Source organism: Triturus cristatus, chromosome 5_2 (genome assembly GCF_964204655.1).
Source record: "Triturus cristatus chromosome 5_2, aTriCri1.1, whole genome shotgun sequence".
NCBI classification, from domain to species: Eukaryota; Metazoa; Chordata; class Amphibia; order Caudata; family Salamandridae; genus Triturus; species Triturus cristatus.
In genome coordinates, this window is record NC_140588.1 from 1069651950 (window position 1) to 1069678815 (window position 26866).

General features: G+C 45.4%; 1 protein-coding gene across 3 annotated transcripts in view; it reads left to right on the forward strand.

The window, feature by feature from the left end:
• Positions 1-26866, forward strand: part of KIF4A (kinesin family member 4A) — a 286675-nt gene that overhangs the window by 19478 nt on the left and 240331 nt on the right. For all 3 annotated transcript variants that reach the window (XM_085608378.1, XM_085608380.1, XM_085608379.1), the window contains exons 2-3: positions 14684-14817; positions 18108-18222. In XM_085608378.1, the coding sequence (XP_085464504.1) occupies positions 14701-14817; positions 18108-18222 (232 nt within the window). In that variant the 5' untranslated portion in view covers positions 14684-14700. The remainder of the gene's footprint in view (positions 1-14683; positions 14818-18107; positions 18223-26866) is intronic.

The following is a 26866-nucleotide window of genomic DNA, read 5'->3' on the forward strand; positions in this document are numbered from 1 at the left end:
CCAGCCATTCTTCCTGAGAAGGTGGAGATGGAAACTTCCAATGGCGCAAAATACACATTTTTGCTGTAGCTAGCGCAGTATGTAGGAGACGAATTTGTGGTTTGGACAGTTGCGTAAATCATGCAAAAGGATGGTGGCAGATGTAAATGGTAAAGATAATGACCTTGTGGAATGCAAAGTTCTGCCAACGAAAGTCAAAGACCTGTTTTCTGGACATTCGCAAATGATATGAGCTATGTCACAACCAGAGTTGGAACATCTCCAGCAATTAGTGTGAGAGTAGTCCAGCTTTATGTAATTTAGTCTGTGACCAATGCAGTCATGGAGGATTTAAATATACAAAACTTAAGCCTTGCTTCACAAACTCCTTTATGTAATCCCTCCAATATCTGGTCCCATTCAGAAGCCGTATATGAAATAGATAAACGGGATTGCCATTTATTTTGAAGAGCATGGGAGAGACTATAAAACCTTTATGCTTCCTCTATTTTAACAAAGACCAGATGTCACTCCCTTAAGCTTCCCCCACAAATTTAGGTAAGATAGTATTGGAGACACCTGGAGCAACCAAGGGGGAGATCCCAAGTGTTTCTTCAAACATTGTTGAAGTTAAGAATATTTAGAGGAGTGTTTGTATAGGAAGATTAAATTCCTCGCATAGTTGAGAGAAGATTTTGAAATTTCCATCATGAAGTTGATCTGGGGAGTAAATGCCAGCTGCTTTCCATAAAGGCCAGGATAAAGTGCGACCATTAATATGGATAGCTGAATTATTCCATAGGGGAGCCTGAACATGAATACGCGCGTTGATCCTAGTATACGATGTCCCCTCTGCCAAGATTTGTGCATGACTGATAAGATCGGATTTTTGGGGTCAGAAGAACTAGTGCCACTACCATATAAAAGAGAAAGATCTGGATCCTTGGATAAAAGATGTCGCTCGATGGAAACCCATTGCGGAAGATCTTTAGTTCCTGGCAGAAAATACGAGAATTGGGAGATGTGTAAAGCAAGGGAATAGTGTTCGATGGATGGAAGACCCATACCTCCTTATAACTGGTGGGCTTTTAATTTTGCTATAGCAAGATGTAGCTTAGCTGAGCCCCATATGAAAATCTTAATCTTGGAATCTATTGATCGAAGGGTAGCCAAAGGAATCTGGAGGGGGAGCATACCTAGAATATTAATGAAAAACGGAAGGGTGACCATTTTGATAGCTTGAACTCTACCCCAAAGAGATAGTCCTAGAGCTTTCCATTTATCTAAATCCCTCTGATGTGAAGACTGCCAATGAAAAGGAAATCCGTGAATCGCTGCCTTTGTAGTGCCATCAGAAATGGGTAATGCTTTACTTTTGTCCCAATTTATTTTATAACCCGAAAAGGAGGTGAAATCATTAATAATTTGAAGGAGGGACGGGAGAGATTGGGGAAGATTAGTAAGAGTAAGAAGGATATCATCTGCATACAAGTAGATTTTAGAATGTCCAATTGGGAGGGGGACACCTATAATATCAGATTCACTGATTGCAGCAGCCAGTGGTTCCATTGCTAAAAGAAAAAAGGGGGGTGGACAACGGGCAACCCTGGCGCGTTCCTCTCCGAATTGGGAATGCATTAGACCAAAAACCACCACAATTTACCTGAGCTGAGGGGCAGTCCTATAATAAACACACTTTAATGATTAATTGATCACCCAAACCAAATCTATGCATTATAGTAAAAAGGTATTCCCACTCAATGCGGTCAAACGCTTTTTCTGCATCAAGCGAAAGGGCCAAGGCATCTTCTGAAAGATGTTTAGCAGACCACAATGTATGGGCCAGTGTGCGGAGATGATTCCGAGAGTAACGCCCCGGAACAAAACCCACTTGAGTATAATGTATTAAAGAGGGCAGTACTTTGCGGAGTCGAGACGCCAAAATGCTGGCCAGGATTTTAATATCACAATTCAAAAAGGAAATGGGACGATAGCTACTGCATAATAGAGGGTCTTTGCCAAGTTTAGGTAATACAGCTATAATTGCCTTATTAAAAAGAGGTCCCAATGATGATTCTCTCTCAGCCTCAAGAAATGCAGCATGCAAAGTATCAATCGTACTATGACCTGCCCATCTGTAAAATTCAGCAGGGAAACCATCCTCCCCAGGAGCTTTATGATAAGGCAGAGCAGCAATAGCTTTAGAAAGCTCATCTCTTGTGATTTCACCATCAAGTAGAGCTCTACCATCACCAGAAAGACGCAGAAGATTCACCTTCGCTAGAAAAGAGGACATCTTATCTAGGTCAATTTGGTTGCCTGGAGTATATAAGAATTGGTAAAAGGAGGCAAATTCATTAACTATCTCTTGGGGCCTTGTAAGTATGTCACCTCGAGTCGATCGGATAGCTGGAAAAGCCATTGCAGCATTTCTTTGACGTAATTGTGCAGCTAACAACTGCCCGGCCTTCTCCCCTTGCTCGTAATGTCTCCCCTTCATTCTTTGTAAAGCATATTCAGCTTTGGATTTAAAGAGACCATTAAGGGACATGCATGCTTGCTCCAATAATTTGCGATTATGCAAGGTAGGATCTAATGTATATAGAAGAGAATAAGATTGCATGTCTCGTTCTAATTCTGCTTGTTTTGCAATATTATTCTTATTAGCGAGTGCTGCCTCACTCATTAACTGCCCCTTAATAGTGGCCTTAGCTGCTGCCCATACAGTCCTGCTGGAAGTGGCAAAGCCCTGATTATTAGCGAGATAATCTTGGAGATGGGATTGTAATTGAAGTTTACCCTTGGGTGTCCTGTGTCTCTGAATGCTCATACGCCATGGTTTACGCCCTGGTCGTGATCGACCTACATCTAGAGCTAAAAGGACAGGAGAATGATCAGACAAGGCCGCTTCTAGGATATTGGACTCCGTGACCAATTGGACCGCTCTCTGTGATATCAGAAAGTAGTCTAAGTGGGAAAACGTGCCCTGCGAGGATGAAAAGAATGTATACTCTTTATCTTGTGGATGACTAAGACTCCAATGGTCAACCAAACCATTATCCGAGAGCATGTCATTTAAGACAGCTCTATCCGCTGCATTGGTTTTATCAAACGGACCAGTTTTGTCTAGAATAGGATCTTGTACTAGATTTCAATCCCCACCAATGAGGTATTGCGAGGCATCAATTTCTGTGAGAAGACTACTCAGTTGAAAAGAAAAAGACTTTTTGGTGCCAATCTGAGCATAGATTGATCCAAGACAAATGTAAGAATTTCCAATACGTAATTTGGCAAATACATATCGACCACCAGGATCCGACCAGGTCTTCGAGATTGTGACTGGAAGTGATCTCCGAATAAGGATTGCAACTCCACATTTGCGAACAGGGCTAGCATCTGTAGGGTCCTTTTTGTGAATGCTGCTGTGAATGACCTTCCCCACCCAATCTCTGCAGAGTTTGTCAGATTCAATCGCATCAAGGTGTTTCCTGTGGTAAAGCTATGTCTACATGTTTGGACTGTAAATAAGAAAGTACCTTCTTCCTTTTAATGTAATGGGTGAGGCCATGGACATTCCACGTAATGGTAGAGGATGAGTATTAGCCATGATGGGATACAGTCGGAAGGAATTAGTAGTCAATGTATTAGTCAAAGTGAAAGAAATGATAAAGTAGTGGGAATACAATGAGGGAATAGGGCAGGATGGGAAGGGAGGGGTACTCTGGCTGAGAACTAATAGAAAAGTTCTCAGTGTAAAGTGTAAGAAAAGAAGTGTTATAGGTTAAAAAGTTTAGTATCTGAAACCAAGATTATAGACTTGTGGATGAGAAACGTGATAGAGAAGGAGAAGCAAAGAAACAATATAACATCCACAAAATATAGTATAGAACAATAGAAGATGATATAAGAAAAAGTCAAAGAAAGTTCCTAAAGGAATATATTAAGTAGATCAAACTGTACTATTGAATCCGTATACCTCTAACTGTCAAAATAGAAAAGAAGAATCAAAAGTTCATTGCCTACGACTTACCTTTTAACCGCGGGTCTGGGCTCACTGGAGCACCACCACGAGTACGAACCCCCTGAGGAGGGTAGAAAATTAATATGAATGTTAGCCAGGACCGTAAATTAGAAAAGCTAGTAAGAGTAAAAACCTGGAGGCCCGAATACATATAGTAGCATGTGTTAGGAGAAGTTCATTCCATTAAGAAGCATAAACATTAAAACATACCTAAAGGCAATGAGTGAATGAAAATTAGTTCCAGAAATTAAAGTGAACTATTAAAGTTATCATTCATAAATACACTTTTCATAATATTCATATAGTAAACAACATTTGATAACATAAATTTATAGATCACTATAAACATAAACATTCGTATTGTCTCTAAGAGAATATCAGCAATGTAGAGATGGCTAAAGAACCTGTTCATAAAGTGAAACAGCAAAAAATTCAAACCACATCCCATAATATATAACAGATGACCAGTGTAGTATATAATTGTAAATAGAATATAGAATGGAATTCTTCTGTTAAAAGATCTCAAATAAAATGCATATTAAATACAGTTATAAAGCTAAACACTCAGTAAGATATTATAATCCCATATAATAAATAAAAGTAGTACTCCTTTTACCCCCCCCTGACTGAAAAGCAAGGTACAAGTAAAGCATAGGAGTTATGGATTGGCTTAACTTAAGAAGCCAAGTAAGTTGATAAAAGGATATTAAGATATTAACTGAGGCCGTAACTGTGAAGATAGTATAGAGCAACCGTACTTATTCTCCATCTGATGCAGACTGTAAGGGTGATCTGGACTTATCTTTAAGTTGATTGTGTGTGAAGGTAATTACAGACTGTAAGGCAGATGTTTGATCCTCATTTGCACGAAGAGATCTTTCCATGTCTCTACTTCGATGGCGAGCTTCACCAAGGTTGCGACGCCTGCCATCTGTCAACTGTTGAGGTTGCGGAGAGGTTTGATCAGGCTGATCGTGAGAAATACGTTGTACATCCATGTCCTGAATTGACTGTCTAGGAAATGTTGTAATTCTTCAGGATTGTAGAAATCTTTCGATTCACCATTGCTAGTGATACGTAAATGAGCTGGGTCGAACAAGCCATACTTGATATCCAGCTTCCGTAGTTGTGGCCTCATAGTTAGGAATAATTTCCTTCTTTCGTTGGTTTCTCTCGAAGTCAGCTGAAAAATGTATTTGATGACCATCCTAAATGTAGGATCTTTGCGTGCGAGCTAACATGAATATCTGTCTGACTTGCTCGTGTCTCAAGAAACAAACAATTAGGGTCCTTGGTCGAGAGTCCAGGTTTTTTCGTGGAGGTCCAATACGATGAGCACGTTGAATTTCCAATGGCGGATCAAAAGTGATACCGAGTAACTTGGGAAGAGTTTTACATAGAAATAACCGAGCATTCTGGCCTTCTGCGATCTTCCAAGTCAACAAGCTTACTGCGAAGGAGTAGAAGATCTTGTTCCCTGTTTTGGACTGAGTCTAGCCTATTTTCCACCACCGTTAATCGTCGATCCAACTCTTCTGGTTTTTGATGGAATTGCGCAATATCCGCTCTAATGGATTTAGTTTCTGTCGTGAGGGAAGAAATGTTATTATCCATTTCTGTCAGACGGCAACTGATAGTTGAGATTTCCTGTAAAATACGGTTCATAGTTACTCCTGACTCTGCAGTTGAGGTGACCAAAGATGGATTAGGTGGCGATGGAGGTGAACCTTTAGTAGGCATAATACGCGATTGCTTATGTGCGTCTGCTAAAGGAGCCAATTTGGAATTTTTGTTGCCATTTTTGTGATTAGACCTCTGTAAAATGTTTTATTCAAAGTGTTGTGAAAACCAGGCACATATAAAGCGATTGTCAATCGGATGTGAATAATTAGAGCACTTAGTGTTTAATATGAGAATAGAAAATATTTACCACACTTAATCCAGAAGGCTCTTGCAAAATAAGTATATTAGTCTCGTACCGGTAGTAATTACAAGAATAATCTATCGCAAATGACAATGTACAGTATCTCATGGCACAAAATATTTAGCATTTGTCACTTAAACAATATCAGTATAAGTAACTAGTAAGTTATAGATTATGAGAAGAGAAAGGTCAATCTTTTACTACATTGTGCATAAAATTATTGAACCTTTATAAAATACAGTATAAGGCTGACAGGATATTCAAGGCATTGGGCGGAACGCGCGTAATGCGTCACAATATTTCAAAAGCGGAAAAACATTTTCACTAGACAACATGGTGGCAGTTGCTGAAGTCATAATGCTGTACCCTTATGAAAAGGAGCTTTTAATGAGCATTATCAGTCTATCTGGAGACATTCTGGAAATGGATATGCCACAGAAGTATGGAAGTATTGGTTGACCTAAACTCCATTCCCTAATTTTCTCTCTGTAAATGTCAGATGAGAGCTGGAGAATTTATAAAAGCACTGTTCAGAGCTCTGACGATTTATGTTAATTGGAGTGCAAAAAGGCAGCGTGTGAGGTGCTTCAGTTGAACAGCTGAGCTCCGATATTCAAAAGTACTTGGTAAAATGACATTTGTTTCAGTCAGAATTGACCTTGAAAAGGGTCATTTAGTCGCAGGAATCGAGCACAGATGAATAAGGCAAATATACTTCTTACCGGCTTAAAATTACTGAAGCGCTGGATGAAGTAAGACCGTTTCCGCTATGCACGGTAATAAAGTCCTCTCAGGAATGCAGTGAGAGGAGCTCCGGTTACGCAAGAGCCGAGGCTTTTTGTTGTGGTGTGAGGCCCAGGATGTGCTTGCCGGAGCAGAAAGTATTCTAGTCTGAATTAACCCTAAAAAGGGTTGTTTCGTTCCGAAATTCGGCCACAAGTGAAAGCGCTGCTGTAGGATACCATATCTGTCACAAGGGTGATCCCGGCTGAGGTGTGAAGTGCGCCGCCTCCGTCAAGGGTCCGTCTTGTAGCGGAGCTTCACGTTCAGGCGGCCATCTTCCTTCGTGGCCAGACCACGCCCGTACTAGATTTATTGTTGTATTGATTAATGCTGATGAGATGCCTGGTTTGTTACATTGTATTTTAAGACTGTGGCTGTTGTATTGAAAATGAAATGTACCTTATCTTAAAAGAATGCACATCCGCGACCACCTCTTGTGACCTGTGAATGTGTTTTTTTTTTATTTTTGTTTTAGATAGAGCTAACGATACCTCAGAGCGCTGTACATGAGCACAGAGTTACGTTACAGGCAGACACATTCATTTTGTTAGGCACGGGGTGATTACATGATTTGCCCAGAATCACAATGTTGAGCGTCCTTGCTGAGACTCTAACCCGGTTCCCCAGCTCCGAGGTCCACCGCCCTAGCCGTTTGGCCACATTCTCTCCCGAGGGTAGCACAAGCTGTTCGTGCCAGTTGAGCGGAGACTGTCACATCGGAATATACAGTTTGCTGGATTATCCTTGCCAATTATGCTAGTTTCTTCTGCTTCTAAGACTGTAGACTCCACCCAAATAAAAGATGTTTGTTTAAGGGAGAGCTAGCAATAGCCATTTAGGTTCAGCTGGAGTAGCAAAGCACCTCACACTGCCCCAAAAAAAGTAGTTTTCTGTTTGCTTATTTGTCCTTTAGCTTCTCTGTAGTAATCTGCATCAAAGAAGCATTCAAAGAGGCAGGGCCTTGGGGGGGGGGGGGGGGGGGGGGGGGAGGGGGGAAACGCCTTGGAATGCTACATCGTACATTAAATCCACCAGGCGAACCAAGTGTCTGAAACATGAAGGTCAGTGAATGAAGGCGATGGAGAATTCAGGCAATCGCAGAGCAGTTATGACCTTGTGCAATCTGGTCTTCCCTGTCGGCTGCGACCGACTTGGGGATTCCAAGCTGTGCAGATGCTGTCAGTGGTACATGTTTTAGAGCAGCGATTTGGGTTGGAGGGGGAGATGAAGGTGCAGAGGGTCAGGGTGTAGCAAGCTGGAGCGCACAGGTGCTCCTTGCTCTGCGAGGGCTTTTTTTAATCAATCTGCTTTCCGAAGGGGACTTAAAGCCGTCCCCTTATTCCCATTGGCATAGTTTAGGCTAAACGCTGGCTTTCTATTGTGAAGGAGGCTTTTTAGTCCCTCCTTGTTACCGCCCTGACCACTTTTGGCCCCGCCCACCCGGACTGGATCTTTCACTTGTGGCGTTAAATAGTGGGCTTCATTAGTCATTAGGCACTGTTTTTTCAGTCAGTTCCGTCCAGCCCTCCATCTCCTCTGCACTCTGATACTCCCTTGCGCCTATTTCTCCAGTTTGCTGTATTCCGGTTTGAATCTGACCAAAGTCATTTAGAATTCTGAACTTCGTTGTATGTTTGACTTGCTACGCACGGAGAGAAGCGCTGTGCGAGCTCGGGACTCCTTCAAAATCCCTGCACCCGTCTTGCTAGTTTGTGTACACCCGTTGTGTCTCCTAGACCCTTTTTTGTTTTTTTGCTTTTTAGGTCTTGCCTATGCAGCGCGCATATGTTGCATAGGAGGGCCTTTAGCAGTCGCTCTGTTAATTTTCAAGCACACACTCGTGGCGGCATCCACCTTGCAGGAGCGAGCAGCGGCGCGCATGCTAATTGGCTGTTGCTCGCTCCCGCAAGGCGGATGCCGCCACAAGCACGCTTCAAAACAGTCATTAAGCAGAGCGCGGGCCGCGTTTGTTGGTCTCGCCTATGCAGCGCGTGTCATATATGAAAACACACGGGGTTCAAAGTGGCTTTACCATGCATGCTTGGACTCTAACCTCACAAAGGACCAAATTTTAGCAGACTATGTTTTACTTTGGTAAGTGCGCGAGCATGATATACAGATATGGAGACAAACAAGAGGCAAGTCCGTGAAACTTACGCTTATGCTGTGTACGTCATTCAAGCAGCTGTTTAGAATAAGTATTAAAAAGCAGGTGCCAATAATTAATAAAAGGCTTGAATATAATTGCAAAATTTGTAAATAGTGCAAGCATGTATCAAAAATGTAATTTTTTTTGTTTACTATATAAAATCCCTTGTATACCTTTTTTTTTCCTTTCAAATTAATTATTACACATTGATGACCATGCGAAATCGCGAGCGCGGAAAGGGCAAAATTGCACCTCAGAAATGGCTACTCCGTAAGGAGAATCTTGTTCCCTGGGATAAGAAGTCCTTTCTCTATCTGCGATGCACGAAAATCCACCAGCAAACACTTAGTAGAGTTGCCGTAAACAAACTTGATAGTGTCGCAAACGTTTAACTCAGAAGTGGTGCTAATAATGACAGGATCGAGGTCTGTGCTGTCACTCCCAGGCTCCCCTGGTGTCTCATGAGTTCCCGGAGTCCAGATTGTGACGCAGCCTTGGCCTCTCGCAGTGCACCACTTCCGCATAGTGTGCGTGAAGATGCCGTGTTTGTCCATCATGCCCCTCCTGCTGCTTGTGTCTGAAGCCTTACCTGCACACCTGTCGCGATTACCGGTCACTCAGGAATTCTTTGGGACCGAAAGCCACGCATGGCCTTCGGTGATTTTAATTCAGACAAACCTATTGATATGTTCATCGTGCGAGAAAGTGAGAGCCTTTTTTATTTCAGTGCTGCATTAGTGTTTGCACAATGCATGCTTGCGGTGTTGTCTTGCTTACGCCCCTAAGTACCAGACTATCGTCTTTTTCACGGTTTGTGTTTCCTGTCACTGTTTCCTACTGCTGTAGCTCTAATACCATCCCTGTCACTTTGTGCCGCGTTTGTCCCGTCAATGTGATGCCCACTGTATGCCCCTTTACTGTTTACTCCTGCCATGTAGTGTGTTGCTCAAGGAGGTCTCCTGGTCTTTTTTTGGACACCCAGAGTCAAAGCAAACCACTCCCGGTTTAGAGCCTACCGAGTCCCATATTAAGTGTGAGTCACACATGCACATCCTCATGTTTTCCTTGAATTCTGACACTTGTAAGTAGTCTTGCATTTTTAAAGATGAAAGGAAACATTCCATGTTCCCTCCGCACCCACCACAGATCGGTTGTTCATGCTCTTGCTTAATCCTGCTCAGAGGGTATGCAGGGCGGAACTGTTCGGTTCCTGCCATTGTACATAAAATGTGATCAGCTTCTCTACTTTCTGATGTTTGTAAACTCTCAGCTTGTGTGCTGCATAGCTAAACACTTATAAGGTCCCAAAGGCGAGACGTATTGGCTAAGCCAATACTTGTTCTTGTTATAAATTCTAAAAGTGTGTGTTTTTTTTTTTTTTTTTTACAGATCTTTGCTTTGTTGCATGTGCCTTTTTGCCTGTGCGCACGCCTGACAGCACACCTCTCGTTCACACGTTTCTACTGCTCTTTGCCTGACTTTGCTTCTTTAGTTTATCTCAGTGGCCAACCTTGGGGTGGCCATTCCCAGCCTGAGGTACCGTTGATATTTGATAGAGGGTGATGTAAACAAGATCAGGGGTTAGTTCTGTGTGAGCTGGAATTTGCCTGCACAAGGGTTTGATCTAGATGGTTTTTGCGGATGCGAGCAGACTGTTGGGGATTGAAAGTCCCCCTCCCCCCAGATGATCATTTGCACACATCTTGCCACATGCTGGTGCGTGGATCTGTTTTCGGGGAGATGTGTGGATGGTAGAAAGCGCTGTCACTGCGCTTGATGGAAGAGACGGACACTGACGTCAAAGATTTTTAGGGAGGATTGAAACCTTTGAAAAGCTCTGGGAAGGTTCTGAGACTTCGGTTGTCGTCCTCCCAAATGCCCCTTACCACCACCCCCGCCCCTTCCCTGCTGCCGACTTTGAAATACATACAGCGAGAGCCCTTGCTCTAGGCCGCCATCCCTCATATTGTCTTCTATGTATCTCTTCATTGCTCATCTTCTTCCCCCTCCCCCCCCCCATGTGTACTGTCTCCCTCAACCTTCTTTCCCATCCCTCTTTTAAACTTGTTTTCTTTTGTTTCTTTATAATCTTTTCTTTTTTGTACTGTTTCATCATCTTGTAGAGTGAAGTAGTAAAGGTAAATAAAGGTAAAGCGGGGCAATACAAGACATATTGGTAAAAAAAGAAAGGGGTGAGGGGGGAACCCTCTTAAAAATAATTATGCCTTATTTGTTTTAAAAACCAATACGTAAATAAAAGGCATTGTCATTTACAATGCCAAGAGCTCAAACTGTTGCAAATGCGAGACCTATTGCATTGCAAATGCTTGTTTGTATTGGGGCAATGAAGAGGGTGTGGTTGGAAAGGGGCTGCTGGATCCCACTGTCCAAATGATAAATTGGTGCGTTGTCTAGATTTACACAAAGAAGCAGAGCAAGACATTCCATCAATGCCAAAATTGAACTGTGCATGGTGCTGACTGACAGTTTTACCTGTGCAGGGGAGAATGTGTTGGTGAAAGCTGCAGTTATAAACCATGTCCTGGTCTTTCATTCGAAGCGTCCCAGCCTCTGTTTAAAGAGTGGTGCTGGGTTTTCCCTGTAGGTGAGTGCTATGTTGCACATACCTGCATTTGATGCCAGGTCTGTCCTTGGAACCCTGCAGCCTCTTCCTAAGGAGTATTGTTGGTATTGCACCTTCTATTCTGTGCACAGCAGTGCACCTTCTGACATCTTTGGTGTTATTACACCCCTGTCTTTAGTGTGATGCAAGCACGGAGAAGAGTGTAATGCTAATAGTAGAGTTAGAAGGACGCTGCATGCTTTTTATTCTCCTCCTCCTAGGTGCCCCTTTCCTCAATTAAGTAAAGGAGGGACAAGATGGCGGGACACAATCTTGGCAATTGTAGGAAATTGCTTACTATGGTACGATTTCTCCTCCAAGTTTGCTCTGTTTTGCTGGACTGAAAACTCTGTGCACTTCACCCCTTCTTAACAGGAGTGAAATCCCTGTGCTCACCTATAAAATATAATTAGTTTTGCGTATCCCCAATTGACATTTAACTTGCCTACAGGTCCATAGTATATGATGTAGAAAACGTAACCAGGGCCTGGAAATTAAATGCCACCTGTGGACTGCAGCACATATTGTGCCATCCACAGTTGGCCAGTGAAATATCGCTTCATGCATACCATGTGTAGCCTTACTCCAGTAGCCTGAAAACCTGCTGTCAAAATAACTTTCTAAAAGGTTGGAAACTTTGCCTTTAAATATGGGTGCCTGATATTTTAAGTGGCACGTGTGAAATGAAAGTTGGCGTGTTCCTCAGTTGATGGGCACCACAACCTAATGTCACTGGCAGTACTGAAGCTCGAGCCTGGAAAATGTCAACATAAAGAGTATACATTTTAATCTAGCCTTTGGCATATGTATATTTAAAAAAAAAACATTTGGAGCACTTTTGTTAAATATGAGGAAATCTATTAGGAATGTATACTTTGTGTCCGAGCTCCAGTTTGGCTAATTAGCAGTAGCCTGGGACAGCGGCCCTACTATTGCCTCCCTCACAATGTGTGAAAACTGCTCCCATAACAAATGCACTAGCCTGGTTGCGGGGTGGGGTTTTTTTTCCTTTTGCTTGCTATAAGGATAGTTGGAATGGGCCAGGCACTTAACTTGAAATTGACCAAGGTGAGGCCTGCGCTTTTACAAGCAAATGTAATGCGAGACCTGGCAGCAGGCAAACCGTTTGTTCTCGAGGCCCACACTAGTTAAGCTGGCTCCAAACGCAGTGGGAGGGAAGCCGTCCCAAAAACCGGTTTTGTGTGGACATAGTAGAAGGGGATGGCTCATTTCCCTAGTCACACCACTGGGTGGACATTAAGGCGCTGCACACAGGATTCTTTTCTGCCTAAACCAATGACTTAAGCTCGACCTTGCCCCAAGGCAGTCCAACTTCACTCAATACAGCTTTCTACTTTTCACTCCATTTTTCTGACCAAGTCTGAAGGTAAAATCCTTGACTTGGTTTTCATGCTTGGTGTATCAGACTTTTAAATGCTTCAAAGTGCACTTTGGTTCTGGTCTGCCATAACATAGACTCTCATTTGCATTTAGTACTTTCTTGTGCTGTTTTTCACTTAAAACATTGCAAACTCCTATCTTTAGTCCCCCCTTGTTGAATCTATCAGTTTGGTGTTTTGTTTATTAATTTTACACTAATCTTCCAAATTGAAATTGTTGTTCGGACTTAGTTGACCCCTCAACCCTAAGCCTGCCATTCATCTGTACCTGGTGTGTACAGAACTCTGGACCATGTCTCTTGCATCCTTTTTCTAACTCCCAGTCTTTTCAGTTATCAGATGAAACCTACCTGAATTAGCAGGCAATCCCAGGTCAGCTGTGACTTAATTGTGAACTTGCCACGTCTCCTTTCTTCTAAAACAAAAATATTTCGGTTGCCCGGTTCTCTCCTCATCCCTTGTAGCCTTTGTGTGGATGTGTAGTTGGATTGCCCATTGGAGTCTGTCTCTACTTACAGTTAACTCCTGCTGGGGCCGCCGCCCTGACGTTCTGTTATATTAAGTGAGCTTATAAAAGGTAATGGCCGTAGAGGTTAAGTATAGAGATGTCCAATAGCGTTCTCCCTGTTTTGACCATGAAGGGCCTAGGGCTAAGCCTGTGTCAGAGTACCCCAATATCTTGGCTCCCCCAACCCTTTTGCCATGAAGGCTTATCTTTATTTAACAGATATCCACAGAACAATCAGTTGATGCCTACCTGCCAGTTTCACAACGACTGTTGTATACAATAACAATCTGTTCTGTAGGTGAAACGCTAATTCATTTTCTTTCTATAATCAGCCTGACAGATGTAGGGAGCGCACCTAAATATCGTCTACGCTTCAACCCATTCAGGTTGTGTTAATTGTCACTGTCAGCTTGTGGGGTTTTCAGGTTAATCTCCTCACCCCCCCCCCCCCCCCAATAAGTGTGGTTTTTTTTTTTTTTTTTTTTTGTTGAGGCTATAATACAGTCAATCATGTCGTGTCTTTTTTTTTTTTTTTACATATTTTTTTTTTTATGCAAGAGGCTCTTTTAAACCTTTTCTGTACTGGCACCCTGGCTCAGCTGCTCCTGATGTCTAGAAGCCTAAAACTCAGGAAGCGAAAACTTGCCTGTTGAATCCTCTGAACTCTTGTACACCTTGTTCATATGCTTGATCAGTGCAGGATGTAGAAAAACTGCTATGGCATGAGCACTATGATATCTGACCTCCGTTTATAGTGTTATGGTACATATAACTTAGAACTTCAGAAGGGCATCAAGATATTAGACTACATTACGAAAGTGGGTCAATGTGTGCTCTCATATCTATTGTTCCATATCGAAGCTTATTGTTCAGCTGTGTCCCTGGCACATGACCTGACCAGAGGCAGACCTGACACTGAAGTAAATGCCAGGCAACCTCTATAGACACCTATTAATCATTTTACTATTTAAGGAACTATTAAATGCGGGTTTGTCGCTTCATTGTCCAAAAAGTGAATTTTGCATCACCCACGCTGACCCAGCCCCTCTGAAGGAATCTATCGTTTAGGATAACGTGCATCATCTTACTTTGTAGTGGAATACAGATTTGCTAATCCTAACATTGTTTCTTGTTGTGTTGCTTTAAATTCTGAAGTAGTTATGCTATTGAACTCCTGGAATTCAGCTTTGCCTCGCTTACCTACTAAAGAACGAGTGCAATCTCTCCCGCGGGTATTCCTTTATGAATATATTTTGCTCCCTGTGGTTCATGTCTAACATATCTTTACATTTCTAGAGAGACCATTGAAGAAAATGGTGAAGGAAGATGGGATTCCAGTTAAGGTGGCCCTCCGCTGTCGACCCCTTGTCCCCAAGGAGATTAATGAAGGCTGTCAGGTGTGCCTCACCTTTGTTTCTGGCGAACCTCAGGTAAGGAAAGACAAACTGATTTTGCTTTACAAATTCTCAGCCCAGTGGATGGTTGACCTCCGTGGTCATTTCCTATGCACCTTTGCATGGTTACCCCCTACCTTTTTGCCTGATATCTGATGTACTTTGACTGACTGTGTACTAGGTCCCTGCTAATCTGGTGTCCAGTGCCTGTATTCGTTTCCAAAACTGTACATTTATTTCCACACCTCTGCCCCACCTAGAAGTCCCTTGTAAAAGGTACTCCTGGTACCAAGGGCCAGGTGACCACAGAGGGTCTCTAAGGGCTGCAACATGTATTGTGCCACCTTGAGACCCCTCACCTAACACATACACACACTGCCATTGCAGACTGTGGCCCTGATTATGATGGTTGGATTTGCCTCCAACGGACATTGCAGATTCACGGCTGACCGACCTCGGGTCAGCGGTCCTGAACGTAGTATTACAATGAGACTGCACATGGTGTGGTTGCATACTCCCCTTTCTCTATGGGAAGATTGTGTTGCGGCTGTAAACAGGCCGTAACACAAGCTCCCATAGAGGAATGGGAGATTCTCCTAATCCCTGCACCGCGTGGCAGGCACCCCAAGGTCCCCCTCTGCCCCTAACCGGAAGCCGTGGCTGAATGGGAGCCCTGCTAGGGGCCCCCAAAGTTGCTTCCCAACATAGTAAGCATGTCGAAAACCAACATCGTAATCCTGACAGCGGAAACGCCACCGTATAGGGATTATGTGCAGGTTTCGACTGGTCAAGGGGCTTTTTGAGACTGTTGGAAGCCAGCCAGAATGACCGTCCGGTTTCAATTCCGACCGCCTAGATTGGAATCATGAAGTCAGAATCGAAACAGTTTGTCGGTAGGAGGATTTCCGACTGACCTCATAATCGGGCCCTGTGTGTTTTGGTGCAGACAAAACGAAAGTAGACATGGCGCTCATCCTGGTGTGGCAATCGCACAAACTCTACCTGTGGCATAAGTAAATCACCCCCCTAGCAGGTCTCACAGCCCTAACGCAGGGTGCCCTATACCACCGGTGAGGGCATAGCTGCATGAGCAGTATGCCCCTACAATGTCTATGTCCATTCTTGGACTTTGCAAGTGCAGTGAATCCATATTGAGCACATGATCTGGGAGTTTGTCATTACGAACTCCACAGCTCCATTATAGCTTTACTGGATACTAAAGTGTGGTATCCAAGTTCTCAGCATAATAAACCCATACTAAATGCACTAAGAGGGCATCTTGGAGATACCCCTTGAAAACTGATTAACTCCCTCGTGTCCAGCTGACTGGTCTGCACCAGCCTGCCACATGCAGACCTGTTTCGGACCCCCCTGATGTGGGAGCCCTGTGCTCTCATGGGTCAGGACAAAGCCTGCTTGGGATGGAGGTGCTTCTCACCTACCCCCAAGCAGGAACGGCATTCAGTGCGGTGAGCCTGAAAGGCCTCCTGCCCTTTATTATGCTAGCCAGGGCCTCGCCAGCTAGTGAAGATGCCTGCCCCCTTGACCGAGCTCCACTCTTGCCAGCAAGGTCGGCTTGAAAATTAGTAGTCAGGAGGGGTGTGCTCCCTCTCTGCCAGGGCCACCTCTAAGCAGCGCTGGACAGAGATGACCTCCCTCCTTTGAACCCCCCCCCCCCCCCATCTTGAATGGGAACATTTTAGCCAATCTGGTTAGGGGATGTCCCCTCCCCAAAGGAAGGGGGATATACTAACAGTGTAGTCACCCTATAAGGCAAGTAGCCCATTGGCTAACATCTGCCAGTACCTATAGCGCACTTAAATTCAGTATTTAGGGGCACCACAGAACTTTGCCCTTCGTAGGTTGCAGGAATCTGAGGATCAAAGAGGATGCCGTGCAGCAAAGCTTGAAGACGACTGACTTGGCCCCAGCCCTACTGGCCTGTCTCCAGCTTAAAGATCCTACTAAGAAGACTTTGCCTGTCCTGTGGCCAGAGACTTCCAGAAACCTGGGGAACACTGCCTACTCTTCAACAAAGACCATATCTCCTGAGGACAAGGGCCCGGTCTAGAAGAATTCAACTACAAGGACTCCAGATCCAGCTGGAACTGAGATTCCTTCCCACTCTGCACCAAATGCACCCGTGCCACTAGTGGTGTATGACTGGTGCTGCTTTGTGGTCTCCCGTGCTTGCTCTAACCTACAGGGTCTGTGCCCTGAAACCGCAGGTACTACTTGTACACTGCACCTCTTGTAGGTGTCCTCGGTCTACATTGACTAACATTGGGTCCTGTGACCTCCGCATCCAGCCACCCCAGTGCTGCTGGTTGTGCAGTACCTCCCTTGAGTTGACCCTTGCCCAGTGTTGGTCCAAACCCCCGAAGACTGCATGTCTAGATAGATTATTTTCCTGTAACTGCATGGAACTGTTTTTCCTTCCATTGAGTTGCATTGCACTTTCTGCCTATTACATTAAATATCTTATCTCTTACATTTGTCAAGTTTGCTACTGTTTCATTGATGTTGCCAAAGTATTTAATACTCCTGTAAAGTAATTTTTAGGCCTTTACAACATAATACTTGCTGCATTTGAAGTATTGCTATTCTTGAAATGGTTACTTACCTAAAACTGAGTTCCTCTTGGCCCTTACATAAAATAACAAAGTAATAACTGTTTAAACAAAACAACTGGTCTAGGATTTAGTCTTCGAGTGTGTTATCATTTCTTGCATGAGTGTGTACAACAAATGCTTAAAACAGCCCTCTGATAAACCCAACTACTCGACCACACCATCACAAATAGAGCTTTTAGTATAGTATTATCTACTTAAGCCTCTGGGGATCCACTGGACTCTGTGCACACTATACCTGATTTTGGCATAGTATATACAGAGCCAGCTTCCTACATCTACTGCTTAAGAACCACATGTGGCTCTGGAAGAGCAGTTTGCAGATGCTGATTGTAATGTTCAGCTAACTGTAGCTAACAGTAAACCATCGCACTGGAACAATAAAGGGAATTGGCGAGACTAACCAGCATTGAAATGCCTTAATACTTAAATTGGTCAGCCTAACTACCCAATGAGAACAAAGCTGAATTGCTGATAATTGTTTCAGCAGTTCAATGGAATGAAAATTAAGCCCCAAATCTCATTTTCATGAATTAAACAAAATATTCATAGTTCTGGCATTCAGAGTAATATTTTCTTGGAGCAGAGCAACTCTATACTTCAGCTTAAGACTTATTAAACAGCTTGTTTACATTGTAAATCAAGCAGTTTGGAATATCACTTTAACATGAAATGCAATTTCCCATTTCTCTTTAGGTGACTTTGGGCAGTGAGAAATCATTCACCTATGATTACGTGTTTGATCCGTCCACGGAGCAGGAAGAAGTGTTCAATAGCGCTGTTGCTCCTCTGATTAAAGGGATTTTTAAAGGTAAGTGAGGCATCTGGGCCAGTAAAATGATTGTTAAGTTCAAATGCTAAATAAAAAATATAAAATTATGTCTGAGTGGCATGCTACATTTTTTTTTTACATTTTTAGTTCCTGATTGGCAGTTTTTATTTGTGCACTGGATAAATTACTTTTCACGTCGTCCTACAATGAATTTTTTTTCAATAGTCTTAGACAATCAGTCGTCGCTGTCAGCAGTGTTGTAGCCTATTGCAGTATCCTAGTTGCAACCAGGAATTGGCAGAGCAACATTCTATCAGCAAGACATTCAAATTTACCAGACAACAAACAGTTCTGGTGTAAAGTGGTCACTTCCTCTCATACCCCTCCCTTAAGCTTCAATGTAAATAATGGTTCACATCACGCTGAGTAGTCATCAGTTCCGTTCAGTGTACATTTATCAAAAGTCCTCCAAGTGCGTTATCAGCTGAGTTCAGGTTGATAAGTAACTCCATCTCGCATCACCCATCCATACCACTCGATTGGCCAGATTTAGTTTGGGAATGACCAGGGGGGTTTCCAACAGTCCCTGTTATTGCACTCTAGGCAAGTAGGGCATCTTGTGCTTTCTCAACTCGTATGTGCCTCTTCTGCCCCTGCCCACTAGCTTCGATCTTTCGCCCAAGCTTTCCTTGTCTGGAGTCTAGGGCTTAACCATTCGATTGCTATGCACCTCTTTGCCGCTGTGAGACCTGGTATTGCAAATCACCTGCTTAATCGCCTTTGAGTCCTCTGGGAGGACTCGCAGCACACACTTAACTTAGCGTGGGACATGCAATCCTGACGCACCCTTAAGCTGGGACAGTATCTCAAGCCAGAAGGAGACTATAACCAGGCAGTGCCATACCACATGTAGGAAGTCCGGCTCCGCATAGAGGAACACTGATCTCTTCATGCATTTAAGGTATGCAGTTGCATAGGGGGGAAAGGTAGGTCATATGCCCTATAATGTATTGTCTGCTTGAACCTAGCACATACTGACACCTTACAGAGCTCTGCAGTCATCTTGGTACAGTCCTTGGGTGAGATGGGTTTGTCACTTAAGTGCTGCCATGTTTCTTCTATATATAGCAGCTTTACTTGCCTATCTGTATGCAGTGCACAATAGAGATGAGTTATAATCATTCGTCCCTCTGCCATTGACCGCATGGCTACGTGTGTGTGTTTGGATTCCATAGTTGGTGTGCTGTTGGAGAGATTTTGGCTTAATGGAGGAACTAGCCAGGATCCAGGTTGAATGTCCCCCTCACATCTTGTAAGGTAATTGTTAGACTTGGTATCTTTTGGGGTGTTTCCCCTGATTTTTGCTTTCTGACCTCCCGGTTTTGACTCTGGCTTAGTGTTTCTGCGCACTTTCTCACTGCTGTTCACTGTTAAAGTGCAAATGCTCCTGTTGTAAATTGTGGTATGGATTGGTGTTTCCATGATTGGCAAAATTTGATTTACTTGTCAGTCCCTAGTAAAATGCACTGAGTGTGCCAGGGCCTGTAACTCAAAGGCTGTTAGTGGGCTGCAGCACTGGATTGTGCCAACCACGCAAACCGCCTGTAAGTGAAACACAGGCCTGCCATTGCAGAGCCTGTGTGCAGTCTGGGACTGCCATGTCAACTTGGCAAGTGTACCACTTGCCAGGCCCTAACCATCCCTTTTCTTACATGTCGGTCACCCCCAAGGTTCCCCTGTGGGCAGGGTGCAGTGTATGTGAAAGGTAGGACATGTCCTGGTGTGTGGCATGTCTTGATAATGAATTACTGTCAATTTTGTTTTTCACTATTGCAAGGCTACCTGTTCCCATAGGACAGAATGGGTAGTTTGTTTATACCATCTTATAAACATAACTGGCCCTGGGAACTAGGTAGAGAAATAAAGTTTAGTATGCCTGAGCGAGGAATCTAAAGATGCATCTTTTAGTGGAGGTGAGTTTTACGTTCTGTGTTTGAAAATACCACTTTTTAGAAAGTATGTGTTTTATTGCTCAGCCGAAGAGCAGTGGTTCCAGATAGTCTGGGTGGGTCAGGAAAGGGATGAATAGACCTGGGCTGCATTTAGAGTAGGGGAAGGATATTTCCTTTCACCTGAAATGGCCTGGTCTGCCTCTGACAATGCTGTCTCTACCTCCTGCCAGGAAACCACACCAGAGAGGGCAGAACTGGTTCTGACTGGGCACAGACACTCTGCCTGAGAGGACAAAGGATTTGGGGCTATAAAAAGTGGGGCCCAAACCCCTTAACTTTAGAACTCTTTTGGACCAAGAAGACTGCCAAGAAGTGCTGGAGAAGCTGTGAGGAGGAACTACCACTTTGCTGAGTGCTTTGATGTGTTGGCCTGTAGTGGCTGCTTCTGTCTTGGGCAGTGAAAGGACTGGGCTGGACTTTCTGCAATCCTATTTTTTGTGAGTTTCTCCAAGGGCTTGAGGTAGAGCTTGCCCCTTGTTGAAGAAGTCTCAGGAACAGCAAAGGCTTCAAGTTCTAATGCCCTCAGCACTGGGGACGGTGTGTTTTGTGTTGCAACAGAAGAAAAAGCAACCCGATGCTGCCGACTCAGTTCCTTCTGACACTGCCGCTGAGCTGCTGCTTGCACCGCGACCTGTGGGCACCGCACTCCACATCGCCTCGCATTACGATGCAGCCTTGGTATCCCCGACGACATCGCTCCACACAAACGCTGCGCTGCTGCTTGCACTGTGGTTCGAGGGAACCGTTCATAAAGTTACACGATGCACCGCCCTCATCCCGCACCGCAGCCTTGGCCTGCTGGCGCCATTGACTCCAGTTCGTCAGCCGACGACAGCGCTTCAGCAACGACTACGCCACTGCTTGCACGTGACCTGCCAGCACTGCGACAAGCACCGCATCACTTCGCACCGCGACCCTGGTATCCCCGACGACATCGCTCCACACAAACGCTGCGCTGCTGCTTGCACTGCGGTTCGAGGGAACCGTTCATAAATTTACACGATGCACCGCCCTCATCCCGCACCGCAGCCTTGGCCTGCCGGCGCCATTGACTCCAGTTCATCAGCCGACGACAGCGCTTCAGCAACGACTACGCCACTGCTTGCACGTGACCTGCCAGCACTGCGACAAGCACCGCATCACTTCGCACCACGACCCTGGTCTCACCGACGCCATCTGACACCACCACCAAGCCGCTGCTCGCACCGCGACTTGAGGGCAAAGCACACCGCACCACTGCACTTCACACAGCAGCACCCGACACCAGCGCTCCTGACTTCAACCGCGGAGAGTTCGATCTGCAACGCGTATGACTTCAAGGGCCCGACTCCTGCACCGACCTCCGGAACTGATGCTGGCGGACGCCGTGCTTTCGGAGCTCAAGGAGAGGTCGCCGTCACCGTGCATTTCTAAAGGTACTGTTTTGCGGGTCTATGACACCGTAGCTGGCCCAGAGGAAGCTATCGACTTCAAGGAACTGTTTTTCAAGGTTATTTTGATAACTGAAGATTAATAACTACTGTATTGTGGGATTTTATCGGTTTTGGTATTTAAAGTATATAAAAATATTGGATATTTTTCTAAACTGGTGTGGTGTCCTTTTGTAGTGCTTACACTGTATTACTGTTGGTTATGTGCAAATGCTTTACACACTGCCTCTAAGATGACTGCTCATGCCAAGCGATCAATGGGGTGAGCAGGGGTTATTTTAGGAGTGTAATTCTCTTATCCTGACTAGAAGGAAGGGTCCCTACTTGAACAAAGGTGCAAACCATGGCCAACTAGAGACCCCCATTTCGAACAGTAATGAACACTGTCTGGGTAAAGGTCAGTCAACATTATACACACATCCCTTCCTGCCACTTATCAACTGACCTCAAGCTCTCTATTTGCTCCAAGGATGTACTATCCACATGCCAAGGTTAAGGGAATAGGGCACCCCTTTATTACCCACTGTACTGCCTGTTCCCAAAACCTGCCCTTCAGACGAATCAAATGTGGGTAATTCCCCCCCATCAACAGTGTTGCAAGCTGGTGGCCACCATGGTTGTCCCCCAGCAAGGACCTCTCACAGTTGGGTTTCCCGTCCAGCCATTGCACAGCGTGCTGTAAGTGGTCTGCCAGCTAAGAGTTCCCAATTTGGAACTTCCATTTCTTCCGTTTTCCCAATCTCTTCAAAGTGAGGCAAGTCCTAGTCTATATCTTTTGCCATTCCAGAGGAGCTCCACCAAGCGAGCCCATATCTTGAAATACACTCTGGCTACTCTCCTAGAAGGTGCCCTGCATGACTTATAAGCACCTTGGCAAGACTACCACTTTTATAAGTGCTCTTTCCCATCAAAGCCAAAAAAGCTAAGCCTATTGGTCACCGTTCAACTCTGGTGTATGCAAAACATGAGCTAGCCGACATATGTTGAGTCGCGTATTCCTCTGCGGGATAGAGCCCAACTGATCGTCGTGCGTTAGTCGTGGGAGACGGAGAAGCAGCTTATCTGCCAACACATGACTAAGACATTTGAGATCCACATTCAACATAGAGAGAGGCCGATACGATCCCATCTCCATGGGGTCTTTAACTAGCTTTGGGATTACTATTGTTAAAGTCTCCTTAATTGATTGTTGGAGTTCTCTTTTTTCGAGAGCCAACACAATTTATCTAGTTGGCCATCCAGTTCACAGTTAAAGCCACCTGCTTGGGTGACCTACGTACTAGGGAGACCTGCGCGACCATCTGCACCATACCAATATAGTCATCGTCGGCGTTTGAAGCGTATACGTTTGAGACGGAGATCATGTGTGTCAAGCGCCCCTTCCAGGGTGACCTATCCTCCCTCTCCATGCAGGCAAACTAGTGTGTGTTAGAACGTGACCCCCAGGGCTCCCCATATCCAGGCTCCCAGGGCATATCCCTAGAAGGACGTGGTCAAGGCTTGCCCATGCCACCTTTTCCTTAGGTATTTAATACAGGACACCCTGAAGGAGGTCTCCTTAAGAAATGCCACTGCTATTCCGGAGATAAGCGGATACCTGGTTACGTTTTACAGGACTATTCGAACACTGCACATTCCATGTTATTCGCTTGCATCTAGTTCCCAGACTCTCCATATGTAACGGAGTAATGACCAATTCATAGCCGCTCGTGCCAAGGATCGAAGATGCCACACTGTGCCCTTCAGCCATGGAAGCTTCCCTACCCATCTTATCTAATCGTAACATAAACAAAGTAGTAAAAGAAAATTGTAGAACCTCCCTTCCCTCTGTAGGGGACAGTCCATTTTGCCTCAGTGGACTAAATTCTGATAAATTCTGTACGTCCCTCGAGTAAGGTGCGAGAGCATATCTCAGTTGACTGTAGCAGTAGAATTCGATATGAGGCAGACCATATCCTTCCATGAGATCTGAGAAGGACCAGGTGTCCTTTGATAGACTATCTACTAATAGGGAGAGTCCCAGTCTGCCTCATCCCCCAAAGCCCTATAGGGCCGATTCCTCTAGTAGACTGGCGCCTAGCCACAGGAGGTCTGGAACGTCTGCCTTCCTGCCCACCAGTTAATGTGAGTTCCTTCCGGTCATCACCACAACTTTAGTTGATGGAGGAACCCATGTGAGGGCAATTAGTTCGCGTCCTATAAATATTGGATGGGGTGTCTTCTGTGAGAACGTGCCCTCTTTCTGTAGGGTTGCACACATCCCTGGGTGCTATGCTTACAATCAATCAAACCTTTGTAGAGTGCACTACATACCTGTGAGGGTCTCGAGGCGCTGGGAGGGGGGAATTGGGACCGCTACTGATTGAACAGCCAGGTCTTGAGTAGCCTCCTGAAGGTCAGCAGGGCTTGGGTCTGTCGTAGGCTCAGTGGGAGGGTGTTCCAGGTCTTGGAGGCGAGGTGGGAGAAAGATCTCCCGCCGGTGGTTCTTCACATGCGCGGGACGGTGGCGAGTGCGAGGTCGGCGGAGCTGGCGGTTGGGGATGTAGATAGAAAGTAGTCTGAGGTAGGCTGGGCCGGTCTTGTGGAGTGCCTTGTTTGTGTGGATGAGGAGCTTGAAGGATATGCACTTGTTGACGGGGAGCCAGTGCAGGTTTCTCAGGTGGGGGGGGCGGGGGTGGGGGGTGAGGAGATGTGGCCGTGGCATGGTATGTCGAGGATCAGTCATGCCGAGGCATTTTGGATGCGTTGCAGTCGTTTGAGCTTGGTCGGGGCTCCAGTGTGGAGTGCGTTTCCGTAGTCCAGTCTGCTGCTGACGAGGGCCTGGGTGACTGTTCTTCTTGTATCTGTCGGGATCCACCTGTAGATCATGCGGAGGGTGTTGGAGGAGGAGACGGCGTTGACTTTCTTGGTCCTTGAGAGCGTTGTGTCAAGGATGATTCCCTGGTTGCGTTGGTGTCGGTGCTCCCCCCAGTGCTGTCGGCCACCAGGAGTCGTCCCAGGCTGAAGGGTTGGAGCCGAGGATGAGGACCTCCGTTTTATCCGTGTTCAGCTTCAGTCGGCTGATCTTCATCCAGATCAGTCTCCCCTTTAGCTGCGTGCACTATACCAGTGGTGAGGGTGCAGGTGCTAGGGCGGTCTACCCCTAGAGTGTCCATGTCAATTCTTAGACATTGTAAATGCAGTGCTGCCATTAAGAATATATGTTGCTGGGAGTTTACTTACGAACTCAACAGCACCATAATGGCTACACTGAAAACTGAGAAATTTGGTATCAAACTTCTCAGCACATTAAATCACACGCTGGCATCAGTGTGGGTTTAATGAAAATTTACACACAGAGGGCATCTTGGAGATGCCCCCTGAAAAACGACCTACCACTAGTGTCTAGGCTGAGTGGCTGCTTTCAGCTGCCACCACCAGACATGTTTCTGGACCCTGGGTCTAGAGCCTGCTGCTCTCTGGGACCTGAAACAATGCACATCCTGGGACGAGGTGTCAATTCTCCTCCCCCAGGATGGGCCGGGTTCACGGAGGGGAAGCTTCAAAGACTTGCTGCCTTTGTGAGCTTCCCCAGGCCACTTGCTGCTTTCAGCAACTGGTCCCCACTGGTTCTGACCCCCACTATGGGCGGGAGGACCGGCGGGAAAACAAATGAAGAGCGGTGTGCCCACCTCTGCCAACTCCACCCTTCCGGTGGAGGAGGCGAGGTAGTCCAACTCTCAGCCCTTGCCATCTTGCAGATGGGGGGGGGGGGGGGGACTCAACCAACCAGGGAAATGCCCCCCAACCACTGGAGGCTGGCATAATGGGGGAGGAGGGTGTACCCACCCCAGGGAACGGACCTTTTCCCAACCGATTACCTACCCGTAACACACCTAAATCTAGTATTTAGGGGCACCCCTGAACCTTGCCTCCTCAGACAAGAAACCAGAAGAAAAAGACTGAACAGCTGTGCCGAAGCTAACGAGGACGACACCCACTAACTTGGGCCCCAGTCCTACTGGCATGTCCCCACCTCAAACCTGCTCCAGGGAAATCCTGGTGTGTCCAGCAGCCTTGAGAAACCCGTAGGACCTGTCTGCCTTCAATCCCAAAGACTGTCTCCTTTGAACACCGGATTTATTCAAACAGACTCCAACTCCGCAAGTTTGCACCACTCTGCACCCGATGCCCACAGCCCGAGTTCGAGTGATCCAACAACAGAGGCGACCCCTGACCTGCCTCAAACCGGAAGGTCTCCCCAACCGCAACCAGGAGATGGTAAGATCCGACCCTAAAAGGCACCCCTGCACTAGACTCCCCACGGCCTTGGGTGGCCAAACCGACGCCCCCGAGCCTGCAGTGCTTTCGCAAACCGTAGACTCCCCATTGAAAGCTACTGGGCACCCCTACGGCAAAACACTTGCACCCGGCCGCCCCAGTGCTGCTGAGGATGCATCTTTTGTGCTGGCCTAAACCCCCATTTGACCTGAGCTTAAATCTAGGAGCTTTGCTTCCACAACCCAGTGGCCTGCTCATCAGCAGCCACCAACTGGAGTCCCCCTATGCCCTATTGGATAATATTGTGCCTCAGCACTTTGCACCCGGCTGCCCTAGTGCCGTTGAGGGTGTAACAAGAATGCATCCTTGCCCCTGGGGGGCCCCTGAGTCTAACCCCCAGAACGCCAACTGCCACAACAAAGTACTTGCGTTTAAACCGATAACCCAATTTTTCTCCATAGGATAACATTGACTGTTTTTCTATGAAAAGTTTCTAAGTGTGGAGTTGGAAAATCTATGAATCTTTTACAACTGTACTAAACGCTTTTACTTACCTGTTTACAGGAAATGTCCCAGTGTAGTATCCAGGTATAACTACACTGTGAAAGAAAAGTAATCTAAGGAATTTACTGGTTATTTTACTAAAAAGCCCATTCAAAGGATATGTACTGTATTTCCAAAGCCTTGCATTTCCCAGTAACAGTACTGTAAATCAAAACCGAGTGCATATACAATTGAAATTCAAACTGTTTACAAACTGCATTACTACTGTAAAGTATTTATTGCTTACCTGTTCCAGGCTTGCTTGGTTCTAGAGAATAAAATAAATAAAAATATTTTTATACAAAAACAATTGGTCTGAAGTTCAGTCTGAGTGTATGAATTCATTTGCTGACAGTGTGTGCAACAAATGCTTAACACTGTCCTCTGATATTGCCTTACTGCTCGATCACACTACCACAAATAGTGAGGTGCTATCTA